General features: G+C 36.5%; 2 protein-coding genes across 6 annotated transcripts in view; one reads left to right on the top strand and one right to left on the bottom strand.

Annotated features, from left to right (window-relative positions):
• dpy19l1l (dpy-19-like 1, like (H. sapiens)) overlaps nt 1-20,491 on the top strand; it is a 754,017-nt gene that overhangs the window by 666,371 nt on the left and 67,155 nt on the right. The gene's annotated exons all lie outside the window — the stretch shown is intronic.
• atad2 (ATPase family AAA domain containing 2) lies at nt 117-20,466 on the bottom strand. 4 transcript variants are annotated; one of them, XM_087287668.1, is made up of 29 exons: nt 20,177-20,466; nt 17,443-17,558; nt 16,226-16,278; nt 15,998-16,151; nt 15,759-15,840; nt 15,587-15,677; nt 14,586-14,759; nt 14,325-14,436; nt 14,076-14,099; nt 13,737-13,841; nt 13,480-13,588; nt 13,294-13,409; nt 13,026-13,200; nt 12,845-12,933; nt 12,598-12,757; nt 12,410-12,500; nt 11,749-12,063; nt 11,036-11,156; nt 9,968-10,154; nt 9,155-9,340; nt 8,916-9,051; nt 8,637-8,833; nt 8,394-8,553; nt 7,290-7,412; nt 7,049-7,207; nt 4,450-4,779; nt 3,345-3,478; nt 2,719-2,847; nt 117-278 (listed from the first exon to the last, which is right to left on the bottom strand). In XM_087287668.1, the coding sequence occupies exons 1-29, from the start codon at nt 20,312-20,314 to the stop codon at nt 246-248; spliced, it is 3,999 nt and encodes a 1,332-aa protein (XP_087143794.1). In that variant the 5' UTR covers nt 20,315-20,466; the 3' UTR covers nt 117-245. The 4 variants fall into 4 exon arrangements, with proteins under 4 accessions (XP_087143794.1, XP_087143792.1, XP_087143795.1 ...); XM_087287666.1 differs by having other exon boundaries at nt 4,369-4,779; XM_087287669.1 differs by lacking the exon at nt 14,076-14,099.

Raw genomic sequence — 20,491 nt, forward strand, 5'->3', positions numbered from 1 at the left:
GAACCGCAATTGATTACAACACCTAACTTTGTGCAGTACTTCGGGCTGAGCAGATTAGATGTTTGTTCCAATACTGAAACTATTTGTACAGCATGAAATCCATGAGACACTGAGAATTGTGATAAAGGCTTTAATACGCACTCAGTACGCACAACACTCAAAAGACATGACTAAAGAATTGGCAAAATATAATTTATAGACCAGTTTCATAAGAAATATACTGTATAGTTTATTAAAAAGGTAAACTAGGAAAACTCTTGGACATCCTTTGTCATCTCCTGCAAAAGAAAAAATACACAATTAAATTGCAGAAAATACAAGTAGTCAAATAAAGCAAATCACTTTAAGACAACTGCATGGTAATCAGTTAAATCATAGGTCTCAAACTCAATTCCTGGAGGACGCAGCTCTGCAGTTTTGCTCCAACCTGATCAAACACAGCTAATCTATTAGTGTCTAGTACAGAGGTTTCCAAACTCAGTCCTGGAGGGCCGGTGTCCTGCATACTTTATTTTCAACCCCAATTAAACACCCCTGAACCGGCTAATTGTGCTTTCTAGGTATACTAAAAACATCCAGGTATGTGTGTTGAATGAAGTTGGAGCTAAACTATGCAGACACTGGCCCTCCAGGTCAGAGTTAGGACACCCCTGGTCTAGTAGTCTTGAACATCTTAAATAGTTTGATCAGCTGTTTGATAAGAACAAAACTGTGCAGAGCTACGGCCCTCTAGAAATCGAATATGAGACCTATGAGTTAAATGTAAATTAAACCATGTAATTAAAAAAGCAGGATGTGTTTTTTTAGTGGTGTAACAGATCACATCTCAAAGTTTGGATCACATGTTTTTTTTTTATCATGGATCAGGATCAGTCAAAAAGAGAGGCGACGAATGTAATTTGCTTTCTGTTAATTACAAAACCAGCATTGCAAGAAACATTTGGTTTTAACAAACAAAACTTACAACCTGTAAATTAATTCAAAATAAAATGAAGAAGTAATCAGCGGATTAAAAAAATAGTAAAATATTCAGTGAAGAATTCACTGTTACTGCTACTGTTTCTGATGACGCTGCATGTATAAATCTAACATAATTTGTACAACTCATATTTAATTTTAGTCTCATTTTCAATAAATGATTCAGTTACTCACTCATCAAACGTCATAGTTTAATGCTAGATGCGTCATTTTTGAAGAATTATTCAGTGCACATTTTTTGACGGCTGGTTGTGGCCACCTATTGGTTACATAATGTAATTGCTGCCTACAACTTTCATTGTTGAGCATCAAGTTAAATGCACATGATGGTGATTTTGATCTTAACCATAAACATTTCATCAAGTCATTTGGTTGGGTTGCAGCTGGAAGGGCATCCGTTGTGTAAAACAAATGCTGGATAAGTTGGCGGTTCATTCCGCTGTGGCAACCCCAGATTAATAAAGAGACTAAGTCGAAAAGAAAATGAATGAATAATAATTTATGTAGTGTGATTGTTGAAATCCTGATCTTTTGATTAATTGTGCAGCTTACACTAAATGCATTTTTGCAGACTAAACAAGTAGTAACAGAAAACACCTTTTTTAAAACCTAAGAAACCCAGCACATCCCGAATAATCTACCTCTTCTTCCACAATCATTCTATTTTCATGGTTTCTGCAGGTTTCATTATTTCAAATTTAATACTTTAGGACTATAATGATTGAGATTTTAGACTTAAACAGGGCTAAACACTAAGGATTTTTAATAATGGCTCGGTGGGATAAATCAATTTGGAAAAAAACAAATGTAGTTCTTAACCACATATTTTATTGTGTTAAATGTATATTTATTATGAAGAAAACTACACAAATAAATAAAAAATATATTTGTTTTGCTTTTGGTCCAAATTAATGCAGTACAAGACATTTTCAACCTAATGCATTTCTTTTATAAGACCTTAATTTTTATTCTAAATATTATGTCCACTCATACCTTCTTCTGTAAATAGTTTTTGTTTAATTGGAAGATTATGTAAAGGAATTGTGCAATTGTTTTTAGTTTTCTTTTCCTGATTAGGGAATTTAATTAAACAAAATTGCTGTAAAATGTCTAACAGAAATATTCATCTCTTTGCAATAAAAAAACCTAATATATAAATATATACATACATACATACATACATACATATATACATATATATATATATATATATATATATATATATATATATATATATATATATAAAAACACACACACACACACACACACACACACACACACACACACACACACACACATACATACATACATACATACATACATACATACATACATACATACATACATACATACATACATACATACATACATACATACATACATACATACACACATATATATATATATATATATATATATATATATATATATATATACACACATACATACATACACACATTAGGAGACAATTTTTCTGTGCATTTAAGACTTTAAGGCCTAAAATTTTGTTCTTGAAATTTAAGACATTTTAAGACTCTGCAGACACCCTGATTTTGCAGGAAAGCCGGCAACATGCTTTTAGACATGTTATTTGAATGACGCGAGAGGCGATCTCTCTGTGATTGTTACAAATTTAGGATTAATCAAGCAGTAAAAAAAAGATTAATCTGCAGGTCACGTGTGTTCCGAACCGTGGGTTGTGATCTGTTACACCCCTAGTGCTTTTGCATCTAAACATGCCTGTATAAGTGCAGTCTTGTCGTAATCCTTCCTGTGTCTGTATATACTCTGGCACAGCAGAGCATAAAGTTTCTCCAATTGATTGACCTCATATCCCTCTGTAATGTCCACAACTTTCTGCAGAAGTTCCTGAAATGAGAACACAAAAGAGACTGAAAACACAAATCACACACTACAAAAAAATCATTTTTTAAAAGCACTTTTTAAATATGCATTTTTGTTCCTGATGTTGAAAAAGAGGGCGACATGGAGGCTCAGTGGTTAGCACTGTCGCCTCACAGCAAGAAGATCACTGGTTCAAGCCATGGCTGGGTCAGTTGGCATTTCTGTGTGGAGTTTGCATGTTCTCCCCGTGTTGGCGTAGGTTTCCTCTGGGTGCTCCGGTTTCCCCCACAGTCCAAAGAGATTCACTATAGGTGAATTGAACTAAATTAACTAAATTGGATAGTGTATGTGTGTGAATAAGAGTGTTTGGATGTTTTCCAGTACTAGATTGCAGCTGGAAGGGCACTCACTAGGTAAAACATATCGTGGATATACATATGCTTGATAAACATATGAATAAAGGGACGAAGCCAAAGGAAAATTAAGGAATGAATGTTAAAAAAGCAAAAAGCAAGAATTACTTTGAGTTTGTTATGGTCAACAATTAGAGGCACGTTCTTCTGCTCCAGGATCTTCATGGCAGCATCCACACTGATGAGACTTTGCTGCTCAGCCTGACTCTTAAAACCTTTTGTCAGCCGCCTCGGTCTGAACTCTGAAAAGCCCATGGAAAAGTTGAGATAAGATAAACCTTTAGTTATCCTCAAGCAAATTCTTTCTCCAGAGGTAACATGTTAAGAAAATAAATAGGCAAAAAAATAAAAACAATGCACATTAGGCAACATTTGCTAATAGTAATAATTATAAATGAAGTGATTTTGTAAAAACTAAATAAATTGTGCACACAATCTCAGATCCTTATTAAGAAATGAAGTTATACATTTGATAGCAACAGATATAAATGACTTCCTGTTGCATTATTTAGTTCAAAGGCATTAAATCTGCAACTAAACATGCTCTTATATGACCCCAGTGTCGCATGCAGAGGGTGATTCATTTGTCGAGAATTGAGATGTTTCTTCAGTAATCCTTTCTTAGACGCCTCAAACAAAAACTCCAACTCTAATCCAATTACAGTCACTTTTCTCAGGGTTTCTACAGGTTTCATCAAGTCAAATATAGAACTTTTTAAGACCATTATGAATGAAATTTCAGACCTACACAAGGCTAAACGCTAATGATTTTTTTCTAATGGCTCAGTTAAAACATTAAAAAATAAATGTTATTAATGTTAATAATTAATAAAGAGTTAATACATAAACTTTTGTTAAAACTTTTGAGATGGAATGATAGTGGTTGGATGGGTGCTGGCCCGATTGGGTAACTTTACATGGATATAGGAAAATTAAGACCCATTTAAATGATTTAAGATCTACAACACCATTTTTCAGTGAATTTATGACTTTTTAAGCCCTAAAATTGAGTTGTTGTTTTTTTTTTAATTAAGACAATTTACCACCCCATGGATACTGTTTTTAGCATTTCATATTCACATAAAGCCCACAACAGCTCGATTAAAAGCAAAATCTTTTTGTTATTACTAACCCATTTCTGTGTCATCCTCTGCACTTGGCTCTGTTCTCTTAGGTTCGTTGTTATCTAATGGTTGCACATCATTTTGCTCACCGCTAGCATTAATCTGGACATTCTCAACATTCACGACCTCGTTCACTGCAGCGGCAGTATTGTCTTCCTGTTCCTCACTAACGAAGGTGATCTTCTGCACTACGGAGGTGGATGTGGTGGGCCCTTCAACCTCCATTGTCTCGCATTCAGCATCCCTCATCTTTTCCAGATCTTCACTCTCGGCTGGTTTTCCATCTTCGTCTTCATCCTCCTCTTCATCCCCTGATTCTGCAATGTTAGAGTTGTCTTTAGAGTTCACATGTGAGCACTTCTTTTTGCTGATGAAGCCATTTTTCCAGCGGTTTTTCCTCTTCTTTTTCATCTGTGAAGCTGTGGATAGACAAAATACATGTAATTTGTAGAATGCACAAAAGCCTGTTTGACCTGATGTTTAAAGTATATAAAATGAGCTCAATTATTGTTTATACAAGTCAAACAATACTGATAAGAAAACACATTATTAAAGAATTAAAAAATGTTTTTTTATTAAATTACTTGGCAATATATAAATTTTTAATATTTGGATACGCATTTAAAGGATTTTAATTGTTAACACAGACTACGCATACATGAATTGAATTATTATTTGCCTTAATCTAAATAGACAATAATATGATGATGGTGTTTACATGAGTTGCTTTCTGAATGTTCCTTTCATCATCCCGTTTTTTATATTACAGCACATAATTCGATGAACATCATTGCACTACCCACTTTTCCTCTGGAGTTTCATGTCATTTTGGTTGTTTAATTTTTTGGCTTTAACTGCAGTTTGGCACTTTTATTCAAGAACATTTCATGCATGCCCCCGTGACAAACTGAGGTAATGAATAGGAGTATGAATTAAGGACAGGTGGAAGAGTGTTGTTTAAATGGAATTTGATACCGCACACTGAATGGGAAAAAAAAAACCTCCACATTTCGTGATGTAGGTGTCTGTGTCCTTCACTGACTCAATAAGTGCAGAGAATAGTGTCAAACAGCCGTGTGTGTATAAAATATTCTGTTGTAAAATGCAGCGAAAGTCCAACATGACGGTAATAGTTTGATGAAGGTGTTTACATTTCTGTACTGCTGTTCAATAACGCAACAATTAAACCATAATCAGATTAATCAAAAACCGCTGTTTAATTGGGACTCTTAATCAGAGTATTGTCTTAATCATATTAAAATTGGATTATTGGTGTCCATGTAAACGTACTCATTTTATATTTTACCTTAGTGTTAATATTTATTGACTATTAATAATAGTAAAAAGCTAATTTAATATTCAAAATATCAAAAATAGAATATAGTCTACAAAGCATATATTTTGTTGCAATACTTTTAGGTGCCATGTTGGACCTGGTTGTTTTGGTTCTATTTGGGATTTGCAGAGTCTGCATGGTTCCTGATTTGTAGGTGTGTCATCTCACCTGAGACCCATTGTATGGCGCTTATAAAGAGTTTAACATTTTGACATGAGAGGAGAGCTCGATGTACCGGACCTCCCTGCTTGTCATTTTGATTATTTTACTTCGTTTTGGATCAGGAGCTCAGTTCACTACCATGCACACGCTCTTCACCACCGACTTCCATTTATTTCCGTTTCTTTACGATTTACCTGGTCTGCATCGTCTCTCTTACTTTACAATTTTAAGCCGGTTGTAACAAATACAAAAATAAGTAATAAAAATATTGGCTAACAACAACAACAACAACAACAACAACAACAACAACAACTATTATAATGTAGTTTCTAAACTGGCATAAACACTCATAAGGTTAGTTCACCCAAAAATCAAAATGCAGTCATTATTTACTCCCCCTCCTGTGGTTCCAAAGTTTCTTTGTTCTGTTAAACGCACACAAAAAAGATATTTTGAAAAATGTTAGAAACTTGTAACCACTGACTTCCATAACAAGAAAATATTAGTAAAGTCAATGGTTACAGGTTTCCAATATTTTTCAAAATAATTTATTTTTTAAACAAAAGAAGAAAGAAACTCAAACAGGTTTGTGATAAGTGAAGGGTGGGTAAATAATGAAAGAATTGTCCAATTAAATAGGGTATATGCAGAAAGTCTTTTAATAGTCAGAAACCTGGGTCAAACAATTCCGATGAACAGTATGTCGTTACAAAATTGTAACAAGTGGTTTAAGTTCTGTTTTCTTTAAAAATCAACAATCTTCACTGCCTGATTGATATATACGATATAAAGTGGGCCTCAGAATATACAAGAAGCACTGCATTAAATTACCATGTCATCTCGTTAAAATATGGACATTTATTTTACACCAGTATTTTCAATGGAGTTACTGTGCTAGCCTGCTGATCCTGACAGTGCGTGTGTAAACGGCTTTTCAACTCATTTTACGCTTAAACAACTAAATGAATGCTGAAGTCTATTTAACTGAATGTATTTAAACTACATTATAACATCTATGCTGTAAAAGAAATCGTATAAAATTGAAAAGTCACATTAACTGTTCACCAGAAGTTTGTCGGTATAGAAAGTAACACTAGCTCTGCACATACCCCATTTACAGATGTCAAAACATCAAATCCTACTACGAGACAAAGTATGTTTATGGTGCTGTTGCCAGCTTTGTCAGTAACCTGTATTAATTCCTGCTTGACGTGGTGAAATCACAGCTTGTGCTGACAGAGGTGTAGCTTCTTTACTGGGTGTCGGATCACTCGTCTTCTGCTCCGCTGTAGCAGAAACCTTTGGCAGCACATGGTAATAGGCAGGAGTGAAGCGTGAGGAGCTAGAGCCTGAATATAAAACATAAAAAAATGTGTGTTGGCCACAGTCTTAAACTGAACCAAGTATTATGTCATGCATCGTGAATGTAACCTCGCTTGCTTCGAGACTCCTTCATCTCAACGCAGATCTTCTCAAAGTCTTCATCTAATTCATCTCGGATTATGGCATGCACAGTGTCCTTGAGAGCACAGGCACGGTGTCTGATGAGCCGATCTGTACAAAACCAACATCACAAATGTTAATATGCCTGCAAAATATATCTTTCAGGATCATCTGCAATAGTCAACAAAGTTGAGTTGGGATTATAGCTGACCAGGAGCTACAGTTCAGAACACACCAGATTTGTGGAGTCACTGCAAAATTTACCATAAAAGAGTTTTAGTTCATCATTTGCATGTCTTTTTAACGCCTGCTTCACATTGTAACCGTGAGCAGCATGTGCGGAGTAAATCAGCCCGCAGGTGTTTGCCTTTCCCACTGACATTTATTTGATTGAATATATAAAATCAGTGGATATTTTTGATGCATTTAAATGGTAAAATTACTAACTTTTTACAGTCATTCAATGTGTTTTTGGTCATTATCTAAGCACAGTCAATTTGAATGAGCGTGAACAGTGCGGAAAAAATAGGCCCAGCTCTGAAACTATCACGGCACGGCACTTTAGCAATGCTCACAACTCGCGCTGCTTCTGCATGCGTATGAAAGCTCTAATCAGTTAACATGGATGGCGAAAAAAACACGCTCTGCTCCCACTTGCGGTGTAAAACAGGCTTAAGACCTATGAACACGCAAGCTTTTCATAAGGGTTTTAGGCATGTGGGCACATGAACATCTGTAACTCTAATAAAGATCAATTTTATTTGACTGTACACCAAATCTTTTAAGACTCCAGAAAAGCATAAAGCACTGTTTATTAAATCATCTTTGCTCTACTGCAATTTCTATGCTTGTAATTTATTAATTTGATTCATGATTTACTCCCCTCCCTTAATTACTCCAATCAATCTAAATTAATGAATTCTTTTCCAAACATAGATATTTAAGCCATCTGGAAAACTTGTATTTATCTTGGATAAATATATATATATATAAATAACAGTAAAATAAATATTGCAATGTCAAATCTCTTCTAATATTGTACAGCAATAGATACCACAAATATTTTAACATTATCTTTCAAGCTTCACATACCTGAAGGATCTCTGTCTGGGTTGTACTCGAGGGCGTTCTGCCAAATCAGATCCACATCTTCCAAATAAGCTGCCACAGTTTCATACTTATGCAGATCAATTTTGCTGAGAACTGTGGACAAGTCCATGGGCTGTTTGATGACTGTAGTGTAATCGGGAACCTGTAACAATAAGAAAACACTTAGTTTTAGCATTAAATCAACAGCAAAAAAATGTAGCTGTGAGACTGAATACTTTGTCTTACCTCCTCAGTGTCCACAGGCTTAGTAAAGGCCTTAAAGCGCTTGTCTTGAGCCAGTCGGTTAGTGACATCTCGCAGAAAGAGACGGAGCTCCCGGAGGGTGTCCTCTTCCTGCTCTTCCAGCTTCTGCAGCTCCTGCTTAGTGAGCAGGCGGGGAGGAGGCGGAGGAGCCACTGGTAACACCTCTAGTGCCTGGAGGACTGCGAAAGAGAGACTACAAGTGTTATCACAGGTCTGCATGAAAACGCTTCACTTGAAATGTGAAAAGTATAAAAGCATCACCTGCTTCTCTTTTAGATGCCGGTGCTTTAGCAGCTTGATTCAAAATAAGATCCTCGAAGAATCTGAGCCTCTCATCCCGTGAAGGAAGTGGAACATCAAACACTTCACCATACTCAACATGGAAGAGATCCTGCACCTTTTAAAAAGATCAAAAAAATGTATAATACAGAAAATAAAATGGCATTTATTTTATTAAAGTCAAACAAGTCTCAGCACTGTTTATTCAGATCAAGCAGTACCTCAGTATAGAGTGCATCATGAGGAAAGCTGCATGTAGCGAGGAGGAGGCAGGGGCAGAATGATGGAATGTCCTGCAGCAGACTGATGAATGTAGCCCTTAAAGTGGGGCTCACAGTGTCCCACCAGCGCTGGATGTGTGGGATATACACAATGCTGGGTGCGGTTCTCCTCGCCTCACAGAAAACCTGACATACACAATACAGATCGATGGTTATTTCAAGAGTTCACACTTGGCTGATGATTGGTAACAAGCCCGTTTGGCATGCTGTCCCAGGATAAAGCCCCGAGTTTAAAACATCCTAGAGCCCTGGGCTCCCTCCTGTTAGCACGGCAAGAGAGGAGTTTAAGCTTAGGTAGATGAACTCCTACTTATTTCTGACTAATGACAGATATAGGGTGGCAAACGAGAGACATACGGCTTGCTAGGAGCTTGACTATGATGTCAGTTTGATATGTTCAATTTACTATTTTTTGCAAGTTTTTTGTACTGTAAGAGTAAACAGGGGAACCTAGGGAAAACACATGCGAGCATGGGGAGAATCAGTAAACTTTGCACAGAAATGTCAACTGGTTTAGAAGGGACTTTAACCAGAGACATTCTTCAAGATGAAGATACTGAGATAAGAAACTCTGGTTATTTATAGTGAGTTAGGAATCATCTGATTGGTGAATCAATCGCAGGCTCATGCGGGACCAGACGTGGACAATCATAAGCATGTGATCCTCATGAAATTGGTTTATAAATATACTTTACTTAATAAAGCAAATTCTTCTGAGCATCTTGAACTCTGGTATAAATACATTGTGTTCACCTGGGCACAAGCTTCCTCTGGGGTGGCTGAACTGACTCCATACAACACAGCAACGTCAAGAGTGTAAACAGTGAACTTCTCCAGAGTGTGAAGAATAGCGGGAGCCAAGTGAGAGGTTTGAGCAGAGCCTGAAGTCCCACAGAGCAGCAGTCTTGGTCTGAACGAGGTGGGCTGTTGCAGAGCACTCCTGGAATACAAAAAGTTAAACAAAGTACAGCAATGACTCAAGTTATACCAAGAACTGCACACTATGTCTCACTATTTTTCATTAATATTCATTCATTTTCTTGTCTGCTTAGTCCCTTTATTAATCCGGGGTCGCCACATGCGGAATGAACTGCTTTTCATTAGTAATCAAAATAATGTTGAATTCTAAGACCATCTTTTTTGGTAAACCTAAAATGCTTTACAATTATGCAATCTTTTAATACATTGTATTATTATTGTTTTTTTGGAAAGTTCAAATGTCACTTATTTATCCAATTTGAATGGTTAAGGCTAGGGCTGAACAATATATTGTTTTAACATCAAGATCAGAATGTGTGTATCTGCAATAGTCACATTGCAGGATCACATTATTTATTACAGATTAAATAATAAACAAATATTTTTTGTATTATTTATTAAATGATGTCTGTGCTATTTTACATTTGATTGTTCAATTTTTGTACTTGATTACTCTTAAGACTTCCCAGAAAAACATAAAGCATGTTCATTTATTTATTTTTGCTTATTTATGAAGATAGAAAAAGACTTGACCGTCGCAGTCGATCAAAATGAATAAAATCTTTCCAAATATAGCCATTCAAATCGTCTAGTGAAATTGCATTCATATCAAGGCAAAATAAAATAATCACAATGTCTGATTTTTCCAATATTGTGCAGCCCTAGTACAGACACAATAAAAAAAGTTATTGAGGATATTTAGAAGAGTTTAATACTTCCTTAAAACAAACCTTTGATCAAACAAAACTGTTGTGATAAATTTCATCTCACAAAAAAAGCTTCCTGTGCACACTCACCAGTATACTGTGAGTGAAATCAAATATAAACAGGAGTATTTCTAACCTGTTCAGATGAAGGGCAGACACAGAAGGTCCAGTGTTCTTCTGGCCTTTATTAGTAATGCACACAGAGGATCCCTCATCCTCACTCTGTAGCAGGTCATCCAAGATGCCGGACACATTTTCTAAAATAGAAAATATGTTTTTACATGATTATTAATTTCAAAACATTTAATATTACCAAACTTTAAATGGCATCTTTTTCTGCAAAACCTAGACATTGTTGTTTCCTAGACTGTTATGTGATGGTTAAAGTGTTCAGATTGCTAATTACTTATGCCCACACAGATATCTGCAGTTTTTTAGCCCATCATTGAGTCTAATTATTTGCTTGTGTAAATGTGTGTAAATTTATATTTATTTTTAAATTAAACCAATATTATTGACTAATATGAAAATTTCAGATACTTTTTACAATACATTATTTTACAATACAATATCTTTTAGTAGATATATTATATAAGTGACTTGCTTTGTTTACAAATTCTAATCCAATCTAAATGGATTTGAACTGTAAACATTAAATAAAAGTTTAAAGGTATTATTTTTTTATTTAAAATATTAAGTTTTTAGTTATGATACTTCCAAAATCATTCAGCATAAATACTCACTTGTTTTTACAAAATTCTGTGCAGAAATAACAGGAGAGTCCACAGATTCTGTCTAGCTTATTACATACTGCTATATATATAAGAGAAATAAAAATAGGTTCTTTACCAGTGTCTCTTTTCTTTTTGAGTCCCTGCTCTACATGAGGAAAGAGCCTCTGCAGCATCTTCATGGCGTTGTTGAGGGCAGCGCTCAGCAGAGGTTCAATAACAGGTGTAAGTGCTTTTGCTGGAGAGACCACTGCCCTCTGGGAAGCTGGAACGATCTTCCTCATGGCTGAGAGGAAGTCCCGACCACTTACACAGATGGACTCCACATCCAGCAGAAGCTTCTGGGAGGAAGCATAGATCTGGGGGTAACGTCTGCGGAGGGCACACAGAGCTGCTTCTGCACACACAGCTTTGATATCTGCACCACAATATCCTAGAAGCACAGAAAGTCAGATGTTCAACTACAGGCATAAGATCAGGTATAAACGATGCAGTTCAATCTGGATAAGAACCACCTACTTGGATAGAACGAGACTGTCTGAGGACCCACTAAAAGCTACATTTGAGAGTACTAAAGAGTGAGAGTACTAGAACAGCAGAGTGTTACATAACATTGCTACCTAAAACCCAAACACGACAGTACAAATGTCCTGGAGGTAAGCTGGAAAGCACCAGCGTTTGTTCTGTAACTGAGAAAGTCGAGACTAGCGTAAGCTGATATGCACAAGGTACTTATCAGGCGATTTTACATAGTGGAACAGGAGAGCAGACACACTTACCGACACACTTATCTGCCAACTCTTCAAGAAACGCATCAGACAGCTGCGGGTCCCAGTGCCTGGTATGGATCTTCAAAATATCTTTGCGAGCCTACAAAGCAGCAACAATATTTTAAAATTGGTTCCTCTAAACAAAACTAACAAGATTGCGGTTAGTAATAAACACTGAATGAGGTTCAAACTTTCACCTCTCTGTCTGGAAGGTTGAAGAGAAACTCCCTGTCAAATCGTCCAGGTCGTCTGAGCGCAGGATCGATGGAGTCCAGGCGATTAGTGGCACCAATAACTACCACTTCACCACGGCTGTCCAGCCCATCCATGAGAGCCAGCAAAGTGGACACGATGGAGCTTTACACAACAAAGAAACAATTCAAGAGTATTATAACAGGACAGAAAGAGAAGATCATTAGACAAAAATATAATAGAGACTAACACCTGTGTATCTGGTCTTGCCGGCTAGACCGAACAGGTGCAATACCATCAATCTCATCAAAGAAAATAATTGATGGACGCATCTGGTATGCCTTCAAAATAAAAGACATAGTTATTTTAATAATGTAAAAAACAAAATAAGCATCAGTTAATCACCTTTTATTTTCTAATAAAACAATGATACCTGGTCAAACAGGAGACGGAGCTGTCTCTCAGACTCGCCTACCCATTTGCTCAGACAGTCTGCCCCTTTCCTCATAAAGAAAGCCACCTTTCTCTCGCCTTGACTGCACTCGTTGGCTAGGGCTCGAGCGACAAGAGTCTTTCCTGTGCCAGGAGGGCCATAGAACAGACATCCTCTAAAAACACATAACATTCGGTCAATAAAGATTCTTATTTAGCATTCAAATAGACCTTTAGACGTAAACTCTTATTAATACTGCTTTGGATACCTTGGAGGCTGAATCTTAAATTTCTCAAAGACTTCTGGGTAGAGTAAAGGAAACACAACCATTTCCTTCAGTGCAGAGATGTGTTTTCCCAAACCCCCAATGCTGTCGAAGCGCACCTGTACACAAGAGCCACAACAGTAAATACAGGTTTTTACCACTCTTGCAACTCAAATGGCAAATACGTACTGTTTGGTCAATCTGCATTGGGTCAACATCTGCAAGACTTGCTCCGATTTTAATCCTGTCCTTGTGGATTCCTAACAGATCGTCCTTTCGTAAATTCATAGGGAGGCATCTACAAAAGGTAATGTGATTAGTTTATTTCAGTGGAAAAAAAGGCTAAGCATTGCTTTTAACAAGGCTAGAAGTATCTAAAAAACGAAATGTACAACTTGCACAGCTCCTATAGATATAGGTAAAAACTTTCAGTGGGAACTCTTTACCTGTTTATTGACCTATTACGACTCTTAGTTCTTCGTCTCTCAAATTTCTCTTCATCAGAAGAAGAGGATGAGGTAGAGTCACTACTGTGAATGGCATGTCTTCTCCTGAGATGATGAGAAAGACAAAAAGCTCTTTTAAACAACTTTAATGATGTCAAAAATTAAAAGTATAAACTTTCAGAAAATGCTCCACCAGCCCTTTCAGCCCAACGCCTCTCTTTGAAACATCTATGCAATGTGCAATATATATTGGTGTGGTTATTAATTTTTAACTGCTATACATTGATTTGACTTTTTCCACCTGTGCTGTAGTAAGGCCATATGAAAACTTGATCTTACCCATCACCCTCACTCCATCTTGAACTACAGCACGAGAAACATAAACAACTATTTACTTACTTCTCAGTCTATCAATATACATGACAGCATCATGACTGGGTGTCAATCACAACACACTTTCAAAGATGTATAGACTCAAAATGATGGTCAAGATTATACATAAATCTCATATACAAAAAATGGCCAAAGTCTATGACAATTATATTTTCTAAAATCTACAATCATTTGGAGAGAAACGTTAGTACTGACCTTGTGCTCCTCCTGTTGTTGTATGGTCTCCTGGGACTTGAGGAGCTGAATGGATAACTGCGTCTTAGTGGGGTGGAGTGACGTTTAAAAAATATGCTCTGCTTTTTTGGCTCTGTAATATAAAATAACAATAAATTTAAAAATGAAATGCTGAAACAAATCCATGAAGAACGCAGAAAAAAATGATCTAAATGCATTTGAATCAGCGAATCTAATCTGAATATTCAGTACATGATCTTTTTAATCTGTTGCAACACTAACCCTCAAGAGGTGCCTGGTAACGCACAACAGCTTTTCTTTGTCTAAAATCATAGCGCTTTCCATTGTCCTCTTCATCTTCATCCTCATCTTCATCTGCATCTCCCTCATCATTCTCCTCTTCCTCACCTTCACCATCCTCCTCCTCTTCCTCCTCCTCATCTTGATCACTGTATTCTGGGAAGTAAATAAAGTTTGACAAACAACACCCCCAAACATTAACCAATATGAATCAAAAATCAAACAAACAGTGCTTTGGGGGTACTTAACGTGTCTGTGATTTGTGAATAAGGGATTCATAAAGATAAACAATAAAATCATAAGACAAAAAACAGCACCTTCGCATTTATACTACGGCTGATTTATACTTCTGCATCCAGTGATCGATGTGACCCATGGTGCATATCTGGCTTGCACATTTTCCTATGCATTTCTTCGCAGGTTTTTTTTTTAATGCTACCTTAATTAAGTAGCTAAAACTCACTCATATAGAAGCAGGAACTGGCGAATGTACAGCAACTTTAATCATAAGGTAAACACAAAACAAGAGTTTCCAAATGGAGCTCCTTTACAGGACTCAACACTTGCTCCAACCGGCTAGCTGCTCGTTGTATTGCCCAGACTCATCAAGGCTACCAAGCCAACAAATTTTGAGAGGTGAACCTCAGCATCAGCCACGGTGAGGGGTGTGGGACCACTACGCCAGACCATACGTGTGCGCTTGATGCAGAAGTACAAATCAGCCTTTACCCTGACTGACCCATTGCTTGTACTTTTTGTACTGTAAACAAATTTTACATTGACTTTTCATTTGTACAAATTTTACTAATTATCTTACAAAATTTCTTGAATTAAACAAAATTTTGGGGCTAAAATGCACTTTTTTTTAAATAATGGCGGGGGTATATATATTCAGCAGTAATGCAGAATCACTGTTAGATATTGAAGCAGAAAACTTCAGGTTCAGCATGTGCAGTATTACGTTCCTGATTCAGAATTATTACCATTCTCCTGGTTGTCTGAATTCTCCTCTTGTCCTCTTACGGATGGTTTTGTTATCCTCGTTCTCTTTGTTCCAGAGTAAATTCTCAATTTCTACAAAGAAAAAAAAAAAGTTTAAAGTCCTGGCTGATCAAAGCCTTATTGCAGGAATCAGTGATGAAGATCACGACGCACCTCCTCCTCACTGTCTCTGCTCCTCAATCTACGACGCATCTTCTGCATGTCATCCATCTTCTGAAGAACAGCCTCTGCAGTACTAAAATAGATGAAAACAGCCACTGAGTACCAGGAACCATGCGAATATAAATATAAAGGTCCAAAGTAAATCTACAATATGGATTTCATCAAGTGGGAAAGATCGTAAAATGACAAACACAGAAACACAACTCAGTGTTTTCTATATCAGTGCATACTTTGTGATAAGTCTGTCATAGAGGACGGACTGCTTCCTGGTGTCAAGCTTATATCTTGTTATTCTGGAACTACGCCTCACAGCACTGTCGTCTTCTCCTCGCCTTTGGATCCGAGCACGCAGATTTCTTGAGGTGGGAGTTGAGTCCACCTCGTCTGAAGAATGGATTCATTTTAGTTAGCATAAAACTAACATAACTGCAATTATCAGATACTCTTGACAATCCCACCTGTGTGCTCATCTGCCGATCTCTCCCCATCTGCCTGAAGTCTTGGAGACTTCCTATAAAAAACAATGATTGAATAAGCAATAAAACTGACAGGTCAGAAAATAAAACATCCAGTAAATTCAAAACGACATAGATTATTTTACATATATGTAGGGTTGTAACGGTATGAATTTTTCACGGTATGATAATCGTCTAAAACAATACCACGGTTTGACGGTTTCGCGGTATACGGTATGTTACAAATGTTACAAAATAATAGAACAGTGAAGCAAATTTGACTTTTTCCAAATAATATATTTTTAGTTACTATAAACAACACCACTTACAATGAACAAATAAAAATAAGAAAATAATAAATAATGTGTCAAAGTCCAAATAAAGTCCAAATAAACATGGTGCAAATCCTCAGTAAAAAATAGATATAAATATTTACTATACTATAAATAGTTAAATAACGAAACTAGATTCAATATGGAACATCCTTAGGTTTTATGTGCCAGCATGGATATGGTTGTCTATCGATATGGATTTGGATATGGTTGTCTGCAATGCAGACAAACAGCTGCACCTTCATTTGCGTCTTTTGAAAACAGCAAGAGCAGCAGTTCGTCTTTGCTGTGTCACTGTTTTGTCATGTTTCTGTGCTGCTGTGCATGCAAAAGTACTTAGTATGAGAATTATTTCATGAAAAAAATTTTTTTTGCGTTTTATTTAGCCGCGCATAAATGTATGCCTATCTCTCATTCCGTGTTGTTCTAAAAGCTTGGTCCACAAACAAAAGCGAAACCTATGCTTATTGGTTGTGATATAGCGAGTTTGAACCAATCTGGGCATGGAGGAGGGACAATGCATCAATGTATCATGTCTGATTTGTCCGGAGACACAGTGACGAGCGTTTCTTTGTCAAATCAGCGTTGTCAAATGTTGATGACGTAACCGCACTGATTCCGGAGCCTCTGAAAGTCCGCTGAAATTCTCTTCTTTATGCCAATCTTTGAATTGTATGAATCGGATCAGCGGATCAAAAGTTATTAAACATTTAAGAGCAATACTTATTTTTAGCCGCGGGCGGCTGTCTTGGTCTTTAAGGGTTAAAACCGTTGATATGCAATTGTTCATGGTATGATAATCGTGCATGTTCAAATCGTGGTAAACCGTCATACCGGTATATTGTTACAACCCTACATACATGACAGTAATTAAGCTATGACTCCCACCTTAAATGCTTCCCACTTTTCTCATCTTTTGGAGGTGATTTGCTGGTTTGTCCATTCATATCAGCAAAAGCAACGTGTCTTCCTCTCTGAGCTCTGCTCCTCATGCTGTTTTCCTCCTTTACAGACAAAAAACCTTACAAATGCTTCATATTCACAAATCACAGCAGTGCTAAGCCCTTTGACATGCTATATTCTTTATTCAACTTTTCTAAAACAAATTGAGGTAAAGTTGGCTTTATATTCGCACATTTGTTCAGTCACAGCTACTCTGAATATTCGGCCTGAAATTGCATGCAAGTATGACTTGAAAACAACATTAGCACTATTGAATTGACTGTGAACAATGTTGTAGTCATTGGCTGCTAATATGATTTCACTATATAGAATTTGCAAAGAATACATTTCTGAAATTATATTATTAAGCATAAAGTCTAAATATGTAAATATAAAACTTACTTTACCTCAATTAGACCAAAGTTTTATATCAACTATAAATAAGAATTTGAGGGGACACAAAATAATTATACTTTTTAAAAGTATGCTTCATTTGAAGATTATTGTTAGTGTATATACTGTTGACTTTGTGATGTTAAGCAATTTATACTCAAAACTTAAATATAAATAGAGTAAATCAACTAAAATGTTAAGTTGTTAGATGATATCACATTACTAACAAAAACATACAGCAAGCATACACTTTGTTGATTATGATTGAGACATTCTGAAATGCTTAACATGAAAAAGCTTAACATGGCTTAATGTACATAGACATCAACCAGAGAATTCCAAATTTCTGTCAAACTATTCTTATAATTAACCATAACTACTGTAAAAAGAATGAGTCTCTATTACACAGATAAAGTGAAAAACATCATGTTAAGTGTTTCCTCCCCCATTGAAGTCTATTATAAGGAAAAAGCTTAACATGGCTTAATGTACCTTAACAAATGGGAGAAACCAAATTTCTCATAAATTTTACTTGTAATTAGCACTAACTACTAGCAAAAGAATGAGCCCGGCTTCCACATCTAAAGTGAACAATGTTAAGCATTTTCCCCTATGCAGTTGTGGGGATATCAATAACGTGCACAAGCGCAGTATTTTGACAGCAAGGGTTAATCTATCATAAATACAATTATATTTTATGAACAGCCTTTTTAAAATATGATTTACCCCGGTTGAAGTTCAGTTACATTAAGCCTTTCCTTATCATGGACTTCAATGCGTGAGAAAACACTTAACAAGATTGTTAGTTATTGGAATTAGGGCCTGCTCTTCTGATAATAGTGTTAAGTAAGTAAAGTTTGACAGAAATGTAGGTTTCCCTGGTCAGGGTTAAAGTATGTTAAGCTGTTTTCTTATAATGGATTTCTGTGGGGAGATTGCTTAAAGTGATATTGTTTACTTGATAAACAAAAATAAAAGTTTGTTCTTTTAACGGTAGTAAGTGTTTATAAGTGTATTTTTATAGACAGAATTTGATTGGAGAGAATTTGATTTTCTCCAGATGCAAGTTAAACCACATTAAGCTGTAATAATGTACTTAAATGAGGGATAAAATGTTCAATGTGACACTGTTCACTTCATCTACAGCAGGGGTGTCCAAACTCAGTCCTGGAGGGCCGGTGTCCTTCATATCTTAGTTTCAACCCCAATCAAATACACCTGAACCAGCTAATCAAGCTCTTTTTAGGTATACTAGAAACGATCAGGCAGGTGTGTTGAAGGAAGTTGGAGCTAAACTATGCAGGACACCGGGCCTCCCTGATCTACAGAAACAGGGCTTGATCTTTTGATTGCAGTTGGTGTTAATCACAAGTCAAATTTGAGAGATTTTTGTTGTTGTATAATGGACTCGGTGGGTGGAAACGTGGTAATGTTCACTTCCTAAAGTTAGAGCTCATTCTTTTGACATCAGAAAGTGTTCGTCACGAGTAAAATTGGATAGAACCTTGGTTGTTGTTAAGGTAAGTTACATAAGATATGTTAAACGTTTTCCTTACTTCAACGGGAGCGAAAATGCTTAATGTAAAGTTTTCCACTGCATCTATGGAATTGGGACTCGCCCCTTTTACAGTAACTGTTAACTTAGTAGGGTAAATTACAAGTACAGTTTGACAGAAATTTGAGTTTCTCTGTACATGTTTAGGTACATTAAGCCATGTTAAGCTTTTTTTCACGACAAGCATTTAATAATGTCCCAATCACAATCGACACTGTATCCTTGCTCTATATTTTTATTGTTTACAAGTGCGATATCATCTAACAACGTTAGTATGACCCTTACGGTCAATGTATATTCGTTTGTTTTACTTTTGAAGCAGTTAAAGCGTAGTTCATTCGCCAACTCTGTTTTGATAAAGTGAGCCATTTACTGTTGGAGGGTAAACAAAAACTACTCGCATTTAGTAAGTTAACGTTACCACATAAACAGAGAATAGTGCGCTAAGTTAGCATATTAACGTTACACTCAAGCGAATATTGCTGTTTTAATGGCCAAGTTTGTCTTTCTAAGCTGAACGTTGTGCTACAAATGAACAAAAATATTTTGACACTTAGTACTAACTTAACGTTACATGAAGAGTTAGTATGTAGCGCGTTTTTAAAGTTCAGTCAAGCGTCTCGCGCTCTTTCAGTCGACAACTTTGTTGAGCTAACGTGGGCGTTTCACACAGTATGTCAACAATAAATTGCTTAACACGTTAGAAGTTGCAAAGAATAGTTATTAACTCACATTTGCTGGACTGTCCTCGGCGCTAGTTAAACTGTCATCATTGGCCTTTTTCAGCCGCGCGGACTTTCGCTTAGGCGGGTTCAGGGACAGAAACTCCGAGCTCGAGTCCATATCACCGTTACTGCGCAACATCACCATCTTTAATGAGCCTTAAAAGACCCTAAAAGCATTCGCTGTCAAACTTAGCTTAAAACTTGTTTGTTAAGATTCTAATACGGCGAGTACGTTGAATGATAACGCATCGTTTTGAAAACGCACACCGCTCCTCCTTGATTTCTGGCGCCACAAACGTCACTTACACTCGAATGACACGAC

This window comes from Danio rerio, chromosome 16, assembly GCF_052040795.2.
Source record: "Danio rerio strain M-AB ecotype USA chromosome 16, GRCz13ab, whole genome shotgun sequence".
Lineage (NCBI taxonomy): Eukaryota > Metazoa > Chordata > Actinopteri > Cypriniformes > Danionidae > Danio > Danio rerio.

Bases quoted from the DNA above. Each gene is read 5' to 3' on its own strand.
- atad2 (XM_087287666.1), bottom strand. From the start codon at position 20,314: ATGGTGATGTTGCGCAGTAACGGTGATATGGACTCGAGCTCGGAGTTT. The intron at 14,100-14,324 runs GTCAGTACTAAC...CTCGTGCTGTAG, and splicing joins AACAACAGGAGGAGCACAAG to TTCAAGATGGAGTGAGGGTG. The intron at 11,157-11,748 runs GTAAAGAACCTA...TTTCTATTTTAG, and splicing joins CAAAAAGAAAAGAGACACTG to AAAATGTGTCCGGCATCTTG.